Below are 20,032 nucleotides of genomic sequence, written 5' to 3' on the forward strand. Positions count from 1 at the left end.
AGAAATTCTATGAACAAATGATTATTGTTCCATCAGTTCAAATACAGGATTCTTAGTAAGTGACATTGGTAAATGTTTGGGTGTATTTGAAATTGATAGTGAAAACTGTGATCTTATTTTTCATCATACTACATGTATACTTTTGGCTTTCTGCAGAAAACCTTATGGCTTAATATAGAAGCTTACTGATGAACTTTATAATATATGTTTATAGTTCTAAGGGTGATCTCCTTATGAATTTTAAGCTAAATTGCTAACTATCTACATAAAATAAATCATATTTGCATTAATTTGAATAAATAAAATTGTATAAATAAATAAATTAAATAAATAAAATTGTATATGAAAGTAAACATTCCCCAATACTAATGACTTTATTTCTACATTCTTTTTCAAAATAAAATAGGATATAATTCAGATTATAAAATGATACAATGCTATTTTTATTTTTGCTTTCATATTGTTCCCAACTTTTAAGAGGAGTCAAATGGATAGAGTTCATCATATATAAATGCATTAATCTAAAATTTTAACTGTTAAATTTATAAATAACAAAAACAAATTGAAATATAATACATGTATACACTTAGAAAAATTGAATAGTTATCACTTTTACTTTATAAATCAAAATAATATATGTAGCTCATCTTTTGGTTTTATGCATTACAGAAGTGAGCTCTTCTCAAATATTTCATGGTGAAAATACAAAGAACAATTAAATTGATTCTATGTGAAAAGCCTTTTTATAACGGCAATGTGGTGTATTTGCCTTTGGCTAAAAAGTCTTGTTTGTTTTAGCACAATTAACCTAGGTTTCATTTTTCAAGATATATTTACAATACAAAAATCTAATTTAAAGGAAATGACCTCACCATTTCATATTTCTAGAACTGGTTGTTCCATGAATCCCAACCTGTGTGTGAAGCCACTGGGATGTGTATTCTCTTCTCCGTTCTAATCTTTCATTTGCAGAGGTGTCCTTGTGAGTCAAGTCTTCTTCCTTAGCTGAGGAAGCAGTATGGTATATTTGTTATTTGAGGAGAGCAAACCTTCACTGACCCACTGGGGATAAAAATTTCATCCTAAGAAACTGACTAAATCATGGTGACTAAATCTGCCATAAGGAAAAGATTGTCAATCACTTCAAATTACTTTTCCTGCTTGAGTTTAAACCTAATTTGAAAAATGAAGGAAGTGACTCAATATAACCATCGTTTAAGAATTCTAGGGTTTTAGTTCTCACCTAGAAATGCAGTTATTTTGATAGACAGTAGAACTCTTCTCATATGAGAAATATATGTATATATATATATATACTCATTAGCATGTCTTTTTAGGCTAATCATAATGTTCACTGTTTAATTATCAGTCTTAATTAACTACATGTAGAATTTACAGATTTTATTGTATATATTTGAAACAGAATTTAAATTATACATACCATGAAGCTTGGTTTATGTAATGTAATAATGTAATATAAGGTATAGTTATTATTAGTAAACATTAATTATACAAAATAATGAGCTTCACTCTATGTCACTGTGGCATTTTCATATATGCCTAATACATGGGCATAATATATGTCACATTTTAGGGATCATTGCTTATGGTATGTTTTAATGACAGGAATAGTGTTACAAAGAGATGAGAATGGAATACATATAGAAGATGAGAAAAGACATATATATATATATACGTATTCATACTATATATAATATTTAAGGAAGGGAAAATAAAATATAACCCTTAAAGTTTACAGATTCTGATGAGCAGTTGAGCGCCAGATTAGAACTTTACCTATGCTTAATATATAGAAAATACCATTATAACAAGTGTAGTTTAGTTAAAAGCATCTCTGCCTTTTTGTTTTTCTTGGTTTTTTTTCTGCCAGTTCTGGGGCTTGAACTCAGGGCCTAAGCATTGTCCCTGGCTTCTTTTTGCTCAAGGCTAGCACTGTATCTCTTGAGCCACAGTGCCACTTGTGGCCTTTTCTACATACACGGTGCTAAAGAACTGAACCCAGGGCTTCATGTATACAAGGCAAGCACTTTACCACTAGGCCATATTCCCAGCCCCATCTCTGCCTTTTGTTTCAAAAACTAGTGGCATTTTCTACCAACAGTTACTTTTTAAAGCACTTGTGTTTTGTATATTTTCTTCAAGTCTACAATAACACTTCATAAGCCTTTCACATCAGAACTCAGACAACATACTGAACTAGTCCCAAAGTAAAGAGGAGAGATTCCACTATAAGAGTCCAATTCATATTAATAATTTTATCCCATAAAGCATAGATTGACGTGTTGGCAGAAGTTCAGTGTAAGAGACAGAACAAACATAGAGGTGATGCTGGCTAGATGCAAATGAGAATTTTTGGGGGAGGTAATGATATCACTGAAAAGGAGGAGTTCATGAAGAAGTCTTTCTGGCTTTGTGTGTAGGAAGAATACTGGAGACCTGGATTATTTGACAAATGTTCATTTAGTAAGGCTATCTAGTAAAGCTTTCCTTTCAATATTAAAGAAACCATCATTCAGTATGAAGACTGGTGAAGCCTTTACCTATGTCCTTTCCTCCTTCTCTGTTTCTTGCTTCTATTCCCTCAATCAGGAACCTGAGACAAAAGTCATGCTGTGTGTGTGCCTGTGAGTGTGTGTGTGTGTGTGTGTGTGTGTGTGTGTGTGTGTGTGTATAACATGCCAATATTAGGGCTTGAACAGGGCCTAAGCATTGTCCCACAGCTTTCTCACTCAAGACTTGAGCTCTGTCAGTTAAGTCACAACTCCACTTCCAGCTATTGGATGATTAATTGGAGGCAGAATCTCACAGATTTTCTATGTGGGCAGGCATTGAGCTGTGTGTGATCTTCAGATCTCAACCTTCTGAGTAACTAGGATTACATGATAAGCCACCAGCAAATGCCTTTCTTTGACTCTTGACATCTCTACTACAGTTTTCTTTATATATGCATGCTTCTTTATTTTAAAGCACACATTATTTATTTATAAGAAAGCAATTTTTTTCAAAACTTATTTTCCATATTTCTTAAACCCGAAAGACTCTTAACATCAATTAGTTGTACGAGGTGCTTCTATGTTGACACATCCATTTATCGTTACAATACATTTTGAGGTGAGCACTTTACCAGTAGGCCATATTCCCAGCTCCCATATACTATATATCTATATCTATATCTATATATCCTCAGTGCATCATTGTTTGTAGATGGTTGGATTATGAGGGCTCTAACCTCAATATTTGACTATTCCATTAATTGATTCAAGCTGATTGAACTATTAGTATGATTTGGAATCAGAGGAGGGAAGTTCTTGTGGGCTATCGAAGGCTGTATCTTGTCACTTCCTATTTGCTCTTTCTGCTTCCTGCCTGCCAGAAGGTAAGCTGCTTTGTTCAACTTCATGCTTTCCTCCATGATGTTTTGCCTGACTTTGTACCCAAATGAATGGACTGAAGTCTATGAATCTATAAGTCAAAACAATTTCTTCATCCTTTGCAATGATATTCTCAGAAATGTTGTCACAGTGATGCAAAATGACAAACATGGCTCTTCTCAATTCTTGAAGTCTCAGCTTCTCCAGAGGCTAGAATTTACAGATGTGAGACACTAGTACCACCAAGTTTAATATATGTTCTTGATAACACAATAGTGCTCAGCAAACATTGCTGAAATAAAGGGTCTGAATTGATTAAATCTCTTTGTATTCTTAGAAAAGTATGGCTAGGTAGTAGAGATTTTTAGCATGCAGACAACTCTGTATTATAGGTAATAACATGTCTAAATATTGTTAACTTACTTTTTTTTTTCTTAGTCAGTTTTTGGGCTTGAACTCAAGGTCTGGGGGCTTCCCTGAGCTCTTTTGCTCAAGGCTAGTGTTCTATTACTTTGAGTCTCGGCACCACTTCTGGTTTTGTGGTGGTTAATTGTAGGTAAGAGTCTCTTGGACTTTCCTGATGGCCTGGGTTTGCACCATGATCTTCATATCTCAGCCTACTGAGTAGCAAAGATTACAGGCGTGAGTCACTGGAGCCCAGTGATTAACTTACAAGCTTTAGTTTTTAAATTCTCAATTAGATTGGATAAACATGGAAAATTAAATGTAGCAAACTAAAATATAGAACAAAAAGACTATTTCTTCATAGGTCCACAGTGTACATCATCTTAGAGTTAGGCACATTAACTTTAAGAAGTTCACAAAAAAATGAAATAATTTTAAAGTTAATGAAAATGTTACTCTTTTCTTCATGAGAAGCAAAATAAAAGTATTCACTGAATCCATACCTTCAAATAGCTCATTTTACTAAATTTTAATGTAGCATAATATTCTATAATGAGGATGATTAAGATTTGATTCTCATTTAAGGCACACCAAAAATAAAGCTAAGTATTTATATTTTTAATACATATGCTAAATTTCCCACGACTATTTCCTTTTCCCCTAATGGCTTTTCTTAGTAATATAATTTTTAAGTATTTTTGATTTCATGGATAGAAATGAGTTAATTTCTTTATGAAAAGCTTTGGGAGGACATGCTTGTCGCTAAACAAAATGTGTCTTTATGTAAGGGAAATCTACATTTTAAGTTCTGATAAACGATTGAGTCTGTATCATAGGCTGGAAATACTAAAATTTAATTATAAAATATACATGATATAAATATGTTTATAAAAAGACATTATTGCATCATACCTCACAAATAAAAGCTCAAGTAAAACTGGAATTTGGCAAAAAAGTGATGCTAAGAGAATTTTAATTTATTAACATCTATATAAATACTTGTTGATAGGCTGTTTATGGCATCTTCCTTAATCATTCCAATCTGCTGCTGGAAAGTTGGCAGGCCTGGCAGGAAATCAATAATTCTCTGAGAGCCATTTGTGTGTGACAAGCAACATCCCTATTCTTTAAAAAATACATTTAAGTCTATGTGTAATTGACCACTGAGGAAAAATGACTTCATGTGTAAAAAGAGGACTGTCAGTACTAAAGTTTAAAAACAGAAAATTTGGGACTACAGCCAAAAGCTAGATGCAAGGTCAAAGGCTAATTTTAGCATTCATCATTTCTTTACATATTTCACTTTATTTTATGGCAGGGAGGATAAAGAAAGTAATAGAATGAAAAGGTTGGTTAGTTTTGACATTTGAATTATATTTTAAAAAGGTCTGTTTGGGGTGGAATAGTACACAATAGTACATGAAGGACCCTTAGGAAAGTAAAATAAATGTTAAGCTAGCAAATTATCTTTTAAAATATTTGGGTTGTGAAAGCTTATTTTCAGTATAAAATCCCTAGGTTTTCTTGGATTCCTCTGAAATAACAGGAATGTCCTTTAACAAAGTAGATGAAGTTGTGTTTATCCTGTAATTATAATGTGCTCTGTTGTGTGTATTTATACCTAAAAGGTAGTATCTTTTACCATTTTTTAAAGTTTGATTTGAGTTGTAGCTCTTTGTAAATATCTTCCTAGTATAACACAAGTAGTACTTCACATTCTCCCATGACAGTCACAAAATTCAGGAAAAAAATAAAATTTTAGGTTATTCAAATCATATGTAAATGAACATATCTCTATTCTTGCTGTCACCAAGTGGGACAAATGAGGCACTTGCTTTAGGAACAAAACTGAAGAGGGTGCCAAAGGACCCTGTGATGAAGACAAGTCTCCTATTTGACTGTAATGTTATCAAATCAAAATCAATGCAAAAATCCATGAGGAACAAAATACCAAAGTGAATCAAGACAGCAGCAGTAACAGTGTTGTGTCAAGCTTCATCAGAACCTTTAGACTCTACCCTAGTATGCATTCATTTGTAAGTAATGCTAAATAGCTAAAGTATCCACAGAATATGGGTTTTAGAATTACTCAGTAATCATAAACTATAAAATTGTTCTCTATTAAATCCTATGAATCTGTCACAACACTGATTTCCCATTATAAAAAGTTGAGAATAAGAAGTTTAAAACAAACTGACTTAGTCCATAAAAGGAGGTGCTTTACCTCATCCCTATTTGTATTGGCCTGGGAAATGACTTCCTAAGATAGGTTTTCACTCACAAGCTTTGTGATGTTACACAAAGTATTTGCCTTCCCGCTCTGTCCTACTCCTCTTATCTTCCAATAAATATAGCAATACTATGAAATAAAGAGATATAATACAGTATCTAATAACTGTAGTCTTTTTTATTCCTTTTAAGGAAAATGACATTTTCCTTTATGCCATCTCTCTTGGCACAGGCTAGCATTCAGTTTGTCTGAAGGAGAATCTATCTGTATGGGTAAACTGCAGTAAGCTCAAGAGTCTCAGCAATCACTGGCCTAGAGGGAACCATCACAGAATTAACCCCAAACCTAGGCAAAGCAGTTTTGTGAAGGTGAGTGTACAAAGATCCTAAATTTGGAACAGATACTTTTAAAATTGTATGCTGTTTCGTAATATATATGGAGTTTTGTATTTCTTCCATAAAGTAAAATCAGTTTCTAAGAGATACGACAAGTATATGGTCCTAATTGTCTTTATTTCCAATAAGCAATTGCTTACTAATAACCATGAAGGAGGTTTCTTTGACACGAGTCTCTCTTGTTTCACCTCTCAATTTAATTATCCTTGGAAAATAGTCCTCTGTCTAACCTAAACTCCCTCAGGGAGTGTTAATATGATGGGTCTTCCAAACTTGGGTCCACTCAACAAAATAATAGAGTGATGATGTGAGTACCTTGGTTATCAAAATATGGTCGCATAAATACCACTGCCATCCATTTTTTGTGCAGTTGTAAACATTATAATCCTGGCAAAATAATTTTAGCGTTATTGATTCTAGACTTTTTCTATTTTTCTTATAATATATATGCTTTTGCTATTGCATAATGTTTAAAATCCAGCCTGCTTTCTTCTATTTGATTTTTTCCAAGTGTGTTTTTTGTTTCCATCTGAATGAGGATTTTTTCCCCCATTTATCTAAGTGTCCTGCATTTGTACCATTAAATTCAGAAAATGCACTACACTAAATCTGAAATCCTTGGGAAAAATTTGAGACATGTTTTGTGGTCAGGGTAAGTTGAAGTTTGACAAGTGGTGTTTTTTTTTTGTTTTTTTTGTTTGTTTTTGTTTTGGTTTGGTTTTGCTTGAGATAGAAAGTGTTCAAGCCTATATCATTTTTAATATTTATTCTATAAATTACTAGAAGCAATGGTGTTAAAAATCTCCCTGTATAGATTTGGACATTTTTCTTCTCCTTGGTACACCATTAGTTTCTCTTCATATTATTTTTGAATCTGCCATACTACTTTGTAAGTATCAAAAGCATTTTATCATCATTGTAACAAAAATCCTGATATAAAAAATCTTTTCTTTAAAAATTTTAAACTTTTTGGTGTTATTGAAACTTGAATCCACTGTGCTTGTCACTCATTTGCAGCAAATGCTCTGCTACTTGAGACATGCCCCTGGTCTTTTTGCGTTGGGTATTATTATTATTAATCCACCTCCATTAATTAATTATTATGAATCCTCCTACATTTGTCTCCTGAGTACTGACATGAGCAACTCAAAGCAGGAAAGATACACTTTGGCTCATGGATCCAGTGTTCAGTCCATAGATGCTTGGCATATGTGGCTGGGAATAGTAACCGAGCATTGTCAACCAGTGACAGAGGCATTTCTTCACTTCATTTTTGTTTTTGTTTTGTTTTGTCTTTGCCAGTCCTGGGGCTTGAACTCAGGGCCTGAGCGCTGCCCCTGGCTTCTTTTTGCTCAGCTAATTCTTCAAGTTTCTACAACCTCCTCAAGTGGCACTACCAACTAGGGACCTAGAAATGAATACAGAAGCACGTGAGGATATTTAATTTTCAAAGCATAATATTCTGCATAGACCTTCCAAAGACTTAAGACTGTCTCATAATCCAGAATGAATCTCCCCAAGCTAAATTGACTTTTAACATTCTTCAAAACACCAAGTTACTCAGAGACAAGGCTGGGGCCTGTGTAAAAGAAAAAAACAACCAAACAAGGCTACATTTGTTCACATACATGACCTTTAGCATATGTTCCCATGGAACAAAAATAGGAAGAAATTACTGGACAAACTTAGATTGGCTCACTCCTATAGCTCATGTCTGACATCCAGAATGTGTAGTGCATGTGATGTGAAATCCAAAAGGCTGAAGAAGTCGTGCCATTATGCTTGCTGTTGGCTGCCCACAGGACCTCTCTCTTGTAGTCTGGGTACATTCATTGCCTATAGGTACCCTGAGCAAATATTCTCAGTTCCTGGCTTCACCAACATCTTGGCGCCTCTATAGCAACTTTGACTTCAGTCACCTTCAACATCATTCTCCCAGGAACTACTTTTGATTCTGACTCAGTCACACATTGCCTGGTCTCTCAGGCTTCCCTTTGAGTCTCAAAGACCCTTTAACTCTTAATTTTACAAGTTTAGAAATCCAACATGATTCCAAAAAAGGTGTTCTGTCAGCTACGGCAGTCAGTAGGCCCTCTCAGATAGTGGGCTGCAGTTTCTGCTCAGTCCTAGGAAAGCTGAATCAAGTGAAAGTAATTCTGGGAAATACCATCTCAGGCAACCCAGTGTGACCAGGACGGCCTGGAGGCTCTGTCTCCATACAGGAAAGTCTTTTCAATGAGTTTTCATTTTCATAGCCTCCAGCTGTCAAATCAGATGGTCTTCTATTAGTTGGTCTAGTTAATTCCTGAGGATTCTCTGTCTCTGTCTGTGTCTGTCTCTGTTTCCCACCTGTCCCCTCTCTTTCACTATTCTGTTGCTCTACAGTGGAGACATGTATGTAACCTATTTGTTTGCATTTTCTTTGGGGGATAGGATTTGTCGGGGCTGGTCTTAATTTAGGATTTCTTGTCTCCAACATCTGCCACACCACACAGAGCTTCTGCTCATTTACAGAACTGTAAACTTGGCTAAAGGCAGCCAGCAACAACTATTCAACCAGTAAAATATTGAACTGTCTCTAATGTTGGCCTTCACCAAATTAATTAAAACATTTCCTTTAGAGTCATCTCTTATTTGTTTGTTTACCATGCCAGTTTTGGGCTTGAACTCAAGACCTGGTCACTGTCCTTAGCTTTTTCCACTTGAGGCTGGTGCTCTACCAACTGAGCTATAGTTCCATTATGGCTTTTTGGTGGTTAATTGGAGATAAGAATCTCATGGATTTTCCAGCATGTGTTTTCTTTGAACTACTATCCTTCATGTCAACCGCTTTCAAAATTCAGGATAGACATAAAATACAGCCATTTTCTTTGCCAGCATGTAACGCAAATGGATATTCATCCAATTTCTGATTAATTCCTTCATCTCATCTGAAATCTCATGATCACAGTATTTCCTGTTAACATTTCTGTAATTTAGTTTCAGGAACTACCACTAGAATTACTAAGGTGAATATTCAGCATTCTAGGATAACCTGTGGTCCACATCCTAATACTTCCCAATTACTCATACAAACTAGCCGAAAGGCTTTAGACCCACATGGACAAGTTTAGTCACAGCGAAGAAAGGCTCTTTTCTCAGTATCAATATTCTCATTTACTTTTCTCATTGATGCAAATGAATAGGTGACAAAAACAACTTAAATGAGAAAAACAATTGATTTTGTCTTATGGTTTCAGAGAGTTAAGCCTGTAATCTCTTGATCCCATAGCTAGGGCAGACCATCATAGAAGCAGGAGATGTGAACAAGAGCTTCATTATCTCACTGTGCCTAGGAAGCAGAGAGAGGGGAAGGGACTGGGGATCAATGATAATTTTTGAAGTCATGTGATAGTCATTAAACATATTCACTTAATTTTTACCCTAAAAATTACAATGTACGTGTCAAACTTAAAAGAATCTAAAATTATCAACTTTCCCCTCTTTTTAGTGAAGGGCTCATAGAAAATCTAGACTCAACTCAGTTCCATCCTATTTATTATGTTAGTATTCTTCATATTGTTAGTGCATGCTTTATTTTACCAATGTATTTTCATCTCTATGAATTTTTCATTTTATAGCATTCCAGATCATCTATCTGTGATATTTTATAAACTAGAAACCTACTTATTGTTTTTTCTTTAACAAGGACCAGCTAGTAGCAAATACAGATTTTGTATTTTTTCTCCTTTTTCTCCCTTTTATCTACTTTTGTTACCATATCTAAGCATGAATTCCAAAATGAAATCTTATATCTATCTTATTATGTGCCCTTACTAGTTTTAATATTTAAATTATTTGCTTTATTTTTGGTATTTGCTGTCGCTGTTGGTTCTTTCCAATTCCACAAAGTATGTAGAGGTAACCCATGTTACAACATGCACAGACTGTTAATTTGTAAATTATACTTAGAACATAACGTTCCAATGAAGAATTGATCTTTTTGACAATACTGAGATTTGAAATAGAGATCTTGTCCTTGATAAATAGGTGCGCCACCACTTAAGCTACACATAATAATACTATTTTCTATTTTGTTATCTTTAAAAGAGGGTCTCACTAAACTAGTCTGGTCAAGTTCAGACCATGGTCCTCCTATTTCTGCCTTCCCTACTGCTCAGATAACAGGTATGTACCTTCATGTCTGGCTTTTTATTGGTTGAGATGAGGTCTTGCCCACATTTTACACAAGGTAGCCTCAACCTTCAATCTTCCCATTCTCTACTTCCTAAATAGCTAGGATTATAGGTATAAATTATTTTTAATCTATTCTAAAGTTGACTTTTCTGTTCAAATTAACCTTCCCATGTCAGAAAATTCATGTAGTATTCTTTTCCATATATTCTACATATTCAAAACATTTATTACTATATTTCTTCCTAGGGTAAGACTTGTCTATGCTGGTTCACATAATGCCTTCTTTAAAATCAGCCACTGGCAGAAAAAGTTAGAAACATCATTATAGTACTAAAATATTGTACATTCATATTATAAAAACATTTTGTAGTTGGTAATTATGTAACTATTGGCTACTAATACCATTCTATAAAATGAATCAACAAAAAGATGAGAACTAATGTACATTAGACTTCAAAAGGTTCCATAAAGCAAGAATGATTAATTGAAAGGTTGAATGAATTCACTTTACAAAGGTTTAATAAAAAGAGATATGTGTACTAGCATGGTGAGACTGTATCATAGACGGGAAACACTTTTCTTAGGGAATTCATATCTTTTATAATTTTCTGTAAGTGGATACACTTTTCAGTAGAGGAAAACATTGTATATATCACACTAACAATAAGCTACAAAGGATACACACTTATTTTTTAAGGCTTTCTGGAATATAGATCTTTTCAAAACATGTGGAGCTAGGGATACAGACTCAGGTGACAGCCAAAGAGAATTTTCTTCAATCCCTAATTATAGGGAAAATTTGAATTAAAAAAACAAACAAACAGGTGATTTCCGGCCCTAGGAATATGGCCTAGTGGAAAGAGTGCTTGCCTCGCACACATGAAGCCCTGGGTTTGATTCCCCAGTACCACATATATAGAAAAAAAAAAGTGATTTCCATGGATTAGGTTCAGTCCATACTAAGATATGTAACCACAATTAATGTAACCACAATTTTAAAGCTCATTTACGGTCTATGTTCTTGAATGTTCTTTATATAACAAATGATGAAAAAATATTTTCCTAATTTAAAAAGCAAACAAAAACCCATTACATAGAAGCATTTCCATTTAAGTTTTAAGAGGAGGAATCAAAAAGGGCAAAAATGTTCTATCTTTACGTCAAAAACTTTGTTTCATAATACTTTGCAACATAGAAACATATGTAGCCAAAATCTATTTTAGTTTGCACTGAATATTAACAAAACATATGCTCTGAATAGTCACAGATAGTTATTCTCTGAAATGTATGAAAAATCTGTTCTTCAGAAAGTACTTGCCATAGGAAAAGCACAGAATTATGGAACACTGTGGTTTCTAACTGGTTCACATGTAGTTTCCTATGGCTAGAGTGCTTATTGTGTTTTGTCATCCCCATAATTTAATGTCTGAATAAGTTTAGAAGAAATTGACAAAATCCTCTGAGACCAAATACAGAAAATTGTACCTCAAAATTATTCCATATTTTCCAAAGTTATCCACAGGAGAAAAAAGAAATTCTGTGTTATTTCTGCAGCTGGTATATTAAGTAAATTATAGAAGGTCATTCCTTTCCATGTTCAGAAATGCATTAAAGGGCATTTCATGGGAGAGTACAACTTCTTACTAAAGTAGAAACTCTTTGGACTTCAGAGTCAAAGAGATGGTGTAGGTTTCAAATTCTACTTATTCTTTCCCATACATTCAAAACCTCAGTTTCATTTTCCAAAAAATGATAACTATATTTTTCTCTCAGTGATGTTATGAACATACAGTGATATAGATAAAAATTTCTAAGTGGCATTCCATTTGCTCAACAAATGGCATCCCATGTTATTTTCTCTTGTAACAGCTACTCAACAAATTGAGAATAAACTTTGGAGGCCAGAGTCTGGTGGCTCATGCCTGTAATCCCAGCTACTTAGGAGGCTGAGAGTCTGGGCAGATAAGTCGAGATTCTTATCCTCAGTTAATCTTAAGGAAAACTGAAGATATAACTGTGACTCAAGTTGTAGACCACTAGCCTTGAGTGAAAAATCTCAGGGACAATGCCCAGGCCCTCAATTCAAACCCCAAGACTGGCATATAATATACACATACATGAGTGCATACAGAGGTATGTATTGTATTCCAACTTATCTACTAAGGCATCCAATGATACAGTTTAAATACCTCATTATGGTAGAGAACTTGATTTTGTACATTTACTATAGAGATTGTTACAAATTGCTATAATTTTCCAAATAAAGTGATAATATACAATTGTTTTCTTTTTTGAAATGAGAAAAACAAGATATAAAATTGAAATGATACATTCAAGTAGTCTGTTGCAAGTCAGAAACCATCTTCTGGATCTAAAAAATACATTTTTTTTTTTTAGAATGCTAAGGTGCCTGGAGAATTTAAGTTATTTGAGATTGTAACTGAAAAGTCTCTGTGCTTATAGGGGTAACAGATGTTTGTTTGTTAATGTATATATTTATTTATTGTTAGTTACTTGGCAAAATACAGGAAGAATTTCTTAAATCTCTGCAGAAAAATGTCAGTATTTTAGGTCAGGTAAGTAACAAGATTTTAATAAATAAAAAACAGTGTGTTGCCTCTGGAATGTTATATATCATATCACATAGTAACATATAACATCAGTAGACCAAGTTCTTTATTTTTATCAGTTTTCTTTATGCTGTCTGTTGAGTTTGAAATATCAATTATAGTCTTCATTTATTTACTGTTTGAAATTTCACAAATTTACCATACTTTTACTGCTACATTATATTTACCATCAAATGAAAGATATGGTTTATACATTATTTATCTGATAAACTCACTACCTTGGTATTCAATGAGAAGATAGAGGAATTATTTTTCTGTTGACTTTTTTCTCTGACTTGTTTCTGAGGTATTCAGTTACTACCTTACTGTTTCAGTTAATGTTTTAAAATCTGTATTAATGGAAAATTGTAGAGCAGTGAATTTGAACTCTTAATTAAGAAAGTTTTTTCTAGGTGGGAAATGTGGCTTAGTGGTACAGTTCTTGCCTAGCATGCATGAAGCCTTTGGTTCAATTCCTCAGTACCGCATAAACAGAAAAAGTCGAAAGTGGTTCTGTGATTCAAGTGGTAGAGTGCTAGCCTTGAGCAAAAATAATGTCAGGAACAGTGTACAGGTTCTGAGTTCAAGTCCCAGGACTTCCAAAAACAGGAAGAGGAGGAGGAGGAGGAGGGGGAAGAGGAGGAGAAAATGGAGGAGGAGGGGAAGGAGAAGGAGGAGGAGGGGGAAGGAGAGGGGGAAGGAAGAAGGAAGAAGGAAAAGAAGGAGGAGAAGAAAGGAGGAGAAGAAGAAAGAAGAAAGAAGAAAGAAGAAGAAGAAGAAGAAGAAGAAGAAGAAGAAGAAGAAGAAGAAGAAGAAGAAGAAGAAGAAGAAGAAGTCGTCTTTTATCTTTTTTCTTTTTATTAGGGTATATTTGAGGTTTCATTGTGATATTTCCATACATGGAGTACATGAGTATCTCCTCATCAAATTCATCCTCCCTCTCACTTTCCCTCATTCCTCACTTCCTTTTCTTAAATATTCAACAACCTTGGCCATAAAGGAAATGCAAACAACAATGTCTTCTCACTGGTTCTCCCAGGAACCCAAGTGCACATTTCTCCCTATAATGGATAAGTAACTCCTTAGCAATCCCCTTGCTACCACTGAGCAATAGTCCACAGCACACTCTACCCATATTTCCAGTTTTTCTGTTGTTCTAATTATCTGTTGTTAATGGGGTTCCAATTTATTGGGAAATTCTAGAAATAAATAAAATATAAATTTCAAATTGCATGTCATTGTGAGCAGTATGATGGAATCTCTCACTGTCCAGCTTTAACTCACCTAATTCATCCAAGACAGGAGTCATCTCATTGTCCAGTGTATTCAGGGAGTATACATTGCCCACTCATTATCTCTGTTACCGGTTAAATCTAGGGCCTTATTCTTGCTTGGTACTAAATTATTTTATAGATAAAGATAGAGATACAGAAGTAGAAGACAGAGATAGATGATGATGATGATGATGATGATGATGATGATGATGATGATAGATAGATAGATAGATAGATAGATAGATAGATAGATAGACAGAAAGATAGACAGGCAGACAGACAGATAGATGATGGAAATCAGTTTCTATCAGTTTTATTGTATTCTGTCAATCTGTTTCTATAACTTGGTTATTGTGAATAGTGCTGCAATCAATACATGTGCCCTTATTTTATCCTGACTTACACTCATTATGATAAGTGCCCAAGACAGCTAATACTGGATCATAGTTAATTGTCTTTTGTTTGTTTGCTTTAAGGAATTAGTTTACATTCCCACAAACATTTTATTAGGGTTACCTTTGACTTGCAACTTCACCAGTAGTTTTTGTTGCCTTACTCTTGAAGATGTTCATTATAACTAGAATGAGACGGAATCTCAAAGTTCTTTTTGGTTTGCATTTCCTTTATGGCCAGGGATGTTGAGTACATTTTTATTTTTTATATGTATATTATTATTTCTCTTAATTATCCATTGGTTTCTACTTACTTTTTATTCATTTTATATTTTCTCCAATTATACTTCTATTCTTTTCCCCCATTTATTCTTGCGTGTTTTCCTCAGTGAGAACAGTATGGCAATAAAAGAGATTGTATCTTTAAGACTAGAAAAGCAGCTTAGTTACAGTGTGTAAAAACATTTCTTCAGAAGGTCATTCCATTAAGAATGATGTCACTATTCAGAGAATAGAATATTTAATATGTGGCAGAGTATTCATTCCAACCATTTCGCTTTCCCTAGCTTTGGTGGTAGGCTACAAATGACTGGATGTGGACTATACTGATAACAGAAGTAGGCTTATTTTTGAAGCACTTGTGTTTTTACTTTTTCTGGAATTTCAGCTTACTTTACTTTTACATGATATTTTTAATCTTACAAATGCTGTGCCTATAATTGATTGAATTTGAGATTCTCTACCTTTCCCTTAAAATAGCAGTTGAGAGTGAGGTTCACACAACTGCATAGGTAACACTGCCTTCCTGAACCTAATTTATCTCTGAAACTTGGAGAGCCTAGCATTTCCTCTGGATCATCTCATTGTTGAATCAGATAAAGTTTTCTATGTAGAAGGGGATTCTACTTCAGAAAAAAAAACACAAAAACATTACATTTCATGACATGGTGACTGCTCAATCAGAAAGGCCAAAGGGTATTAAACTCAATGTCCCCTGCTGGACAGGGTATGACTTTTCTAGTATTCAATGTCACAAACTTGGGAGTGAGTTTCCAAGGGGGAAGCTCAAAAGACATAATTACAACCAATTACCAGATAAAAAATATTTTTTCAAGAGGGGTGCCATAGGCTTATGCCTATAATCCTAGCTACTCAGGAGGCTGCAATATGAGGGTTTGGTTTGAAGATAGCCCAGACAGGAAAGTTTGTGAGACTCTTCCTCTTCAATTAACCATGAAAAACTGGAAGTGGAGCTGTGGCTCAAGTGGTAGAGGGCTAGCCTTCAGCACAAAAACTCAGAGATAGCACTGAGGCCCAGAGTTCAAGCTCTGGGACCAGTAAAAACAAAACAAACAAAACAAAACCATTGTTCAGTAGATTAACCACTTTAGTTATACTTATCCATTTCAAGGATTTGTCTTTTTGTTGGGAATTACTGTAAGTAGTGAGAATCTTATGAATTTGAATGTGAGGTAACATATACAGAAAAGACATTTTAGTTAACAGCTACTAAACTTATAAAATTTGAATGTGATAAGCACTGAGGGTAGATATGTTGGCTCTAGATGCAATAAAAGATATAGGAAAGGGATTATTCTTTTGTAAAGTAATATTTGGCATATTGTTTTCTTTTGTTTGTTTTAGGACAGTAATGGGGATTAAACAGAGAGCCTTCTTAATTTCTTTGAGAAATTCCAATCTCATCAAGCTAGCTGATTATAATCCTTTTTTTCCTCTACTTTTGGTAGTACCGGGGATTGAACTCAGGGCTCAATGTTTGCCAAGCAAATGCCTTACCACTTGTGTCACATCCCTTCTTTATTATTTTAAGGTTTTTTTGTTTGTTTGTTTTGGAGATAGAGTCTCATGCTTTGACGGAGCCTCAGACTGAGAATCTCTATCTTCACTGCTTGAGTAGCTGGACTAAAAGTATGTGCTCAGCTCTAGGTTACATGGGATTTAAATTTTGCTTTATGATGTCACAGGAAGGATGACAAATTTACCCTAGGACTTGCTATGGGGAGTATCTTAGTGGTCATACCCACTTTCTGTATCAGAACACATTTGTTTTTATTAAATAATGTCACATTGAATTTTTGGTAATGTTTAATTCGAAAAAATACAAAAGGCTTCAGATAAAAGATAAAATTAAAAAATCTTGATCTGGTGGGCAGTAATAAATCTTAACATGAGAATACTTAAGTTTCCAGCACTAATGCCCATTTGTAAGTTGACCTCATATACATAGACTATATCTAAACACTCAGCTGCTAATATTCACACGATTCCAAGTTATCCTGATCACAGTCTCCACTTAAACTGAGAAAGAACTCTTATGTACATTATTGTTTTTTTAGGCTAGTGTGTATGGGACAGCAGTGCTAACTCCTTACTGTGATGGGAAGCATTCTGGAAAAATCTTATTTCTTTTGGTGTGTGAGTTGCCAATGTTTTTCTCACCTTTGGGTGGCAAGTAAAAAGAAAAAAAGTATGACTATAGATTAGATATAGATACAGATGTAGATATTATCAGAAGAGCAATTATAATATATGGTAAGAGGATATTAATCCAGTTGTTATAAAAACTGCAAATAGTTCTCTTGATTTTTCAAATGAGAAAACAAAGAGCAAACAATAGAACAGTTTGCTTCTGATGACAGTTGGAAAGCTTCAATCTGAAGCCAGCTTATGTTCACTATCCTCATCCAACTATGCCATGATATCTTTCTATATCATTCACTCTTTGACAGCTATGGTAGATTTAAGGTGATGGAAGATGGGAAGCAGCATAGACATCTGTGAGGTAAATTAAGTTATATAGGTAAGACCAACAAAACAGGAAACAGGTATTCAAAAGGGGAGGTGGAATCAAGGGAGGGATTGGATGAATGAAAGAGAGAAGGGAAGGAGAATGCAGTCTTATGACTGTTTATGTGTATCTACAAGACCATGAAAACTAGGAGTAGGGATGGGGTTTGGAGGGATAGAAAGAATGACGAAAGGGGTAACATTGACAAAGATGCATTGTCTTTATATACTTTGTTGAATGGTAACTCCTTTGTATGCACTCCTTAAAGATGAATCTAAAATAATGAAAATACATTTAGAAAAGAATGATGTTAAACTTGTTAGCACATCTCAACTTGTCAAATGTGCTCTAACAATAAAACAATTTTGTATGAAAAAAGGTGCTTGTCTATATTTCTCTAGGTGTAGGATGGCAGATGAAAGTACTCAGGGAGAATATATAATAGCCCAATACATGTCATGACAGAAGAGAGAGCATATGCAACTCTCACTGAGAGGACTGGCAGATCTGTGTAAGCAGACCCACCTTCCTGGCTAAGAATAGGAGTTACGCTTGTTACATGCAACTCTCAAGGGGCTGGTGCAATCAGAGGTCACAATCGAGGCAACAGAAGCAATGTCACCATATCAGAGAATGGGCCAATTCAGATCTAGTCCGTGACAGTCACTGAGGTCAAGGCTTGCAGCAAGTAATTGTATTAAATGGGAATATTCCCTGTATACTTTTAGAATTGTCATCTGAACAAACAGGCTCAGGTCATCTATAGGTGAAACCAGAGTCCTGTTCCTGGTACTTAAAAGTTTACTTTCCAGTCATAATCCCTCACAGGTTTTTACTTTTAGAACTGAAACTTGGTTGTGTCCAAGAAGGTGCTTCAGAAAGATGATGCAGTAGAAAATGAAACAAAATATTGTTATGTAAGGGTGTGCATTTGTCTTTTGAATGCATTTGTTACCATTCTCTAAATGATTTCTTAAAACATACCACACAGTAACCACTCTAAACTTACTGGCTTTGGTACATGATTACATTGTATTTAAAATAGTAAAGAAACAGTTTGTATAGTCAAACTCATGAAATTTTATCAACTAATAACCACTTATATATCATTGCATGCATTTTATTTCTATGTATTTATGTTTAGAAAACTAATTTTTGAAGAGATAAAACTTTCAAATATTATTTAATATGTAGAAAAGGTCTAAGAGTGGCTGAAATGTTATTTATGTCAACTTACAGTGATAGAATATATGTGGAAGAGAGTTGTACTTATATTTATGAGATTCATAATGCACAATATCTTCACATTTTTACCAAAACACCTTCCAATTTATTAATCATCACCACTACATTTTCAGAAACTTTAGATGTAAAACTACACTATATACTTTAACTATGAATATGTAAAGCATTCTACTATAATCTTATCTATTACTGGAATTTAAGTAGCAAAAACTTAAGATTATTATTTTTAGTATAGTATCCTTTATCAGTGCATAATTACCACAAATGGAGATTGAAATGGAAGACTTTCAAGGAGCTGTCTTTTACCCAAGAAGTAAAAAATATGAGTTTGATGACTGGGCATATTAATTTATATTTTATTTTTGAAAGTCCTTCAATTTATCACTCAAAGTAGACTTACATGCTCACAAACAATTCCATGAAATAGTACTCAATGAAGCATATAATAAACTAAATTAGAGCTTCTTAAATGATACTGAATATGAATGACTTTCTTTATTTTCCTCTCTTTAGTATTTTGGCAGTGATTTCTAGGAGTAATATGGTATCAAAAGTGACACTTTCTCACTGCTTAAACATCCCTTTGGTAACTACTAGTTTATTTTTAAAGTCATTATTTAGGATGTCTTACAGTAAAACTAAAACTTTCCTTTGATAAATTGTGATCCTTGTAAAAAGTGCAAACCTCTGCTTGAACAGTTTTAAGAGTGTCAGTTTCAGGTACTTTTAATATTTACTTAAAATAACTCTTTAATATTTAGTTCTAATATATTTTAATCTACAATTTTTATTAACAGTACAAGTAGTATCAATCATATGTTAAACATTAATACTGTTATTTTAAGGAAACATTTCTTGACCTCATTAAAATAATTAACATTTTCATAACATTCTATTTCACATCCAAAAAGCAAAAAAAAAATTATCAAAACAAACTGTAGTCCATTACATTTTCAAATCAGCAAAATGCGCGTGTAAGAGTCTTCCTTCTCCTAATCCAATTGCCAAAGATATTTTAAGAGCTCAAAGAGGTGGTTAGAAACTTGCCTGCCCCACTGTCTGAAATGTGCATGTTTTTTTTCTTGTTGCTATTATTGTTCTTTTA

At 34.0% G+C, this 20,032-nt stretch overlaps 1 protein-coding gene across 1 annotated transcript in view; it reads right to left on the reverse strand.

Annotated features, from left to right (window-relative positions):
• Positions 1–20,032, reverse strand: part of Lrriq1 (leucine rich repeats and IQ motif containing 1) — a 125,306-nt gene that overhangs the window by 24,705 nt on the left and 80,569 nt on the right. The window contains exon 26 of the mRNA XM_048358662.1: positions 873–1,005. Coding sequence (XP_048214619.1) covers positions 873–1,005 — 133 coding nt within the window. The remainder of the gene's footprint in view (positions 1–872; positions 1,006–20,032) is intronic.

Source organism: Perognathus longimembris, chromosome 1 (genome assembly GCF_023159225.1).
Source record: "Perognathus longimembris pacificus isolate PPM17 chromosome 1, ASM2315922v1, whole genome shotgun sequence".
Lineage (NCBI taxonomy): Eukaryota > Metazoa > Chordata > Mammalia > Rodentia > Heteromyidae > Perognathus > Perognathus longimembris.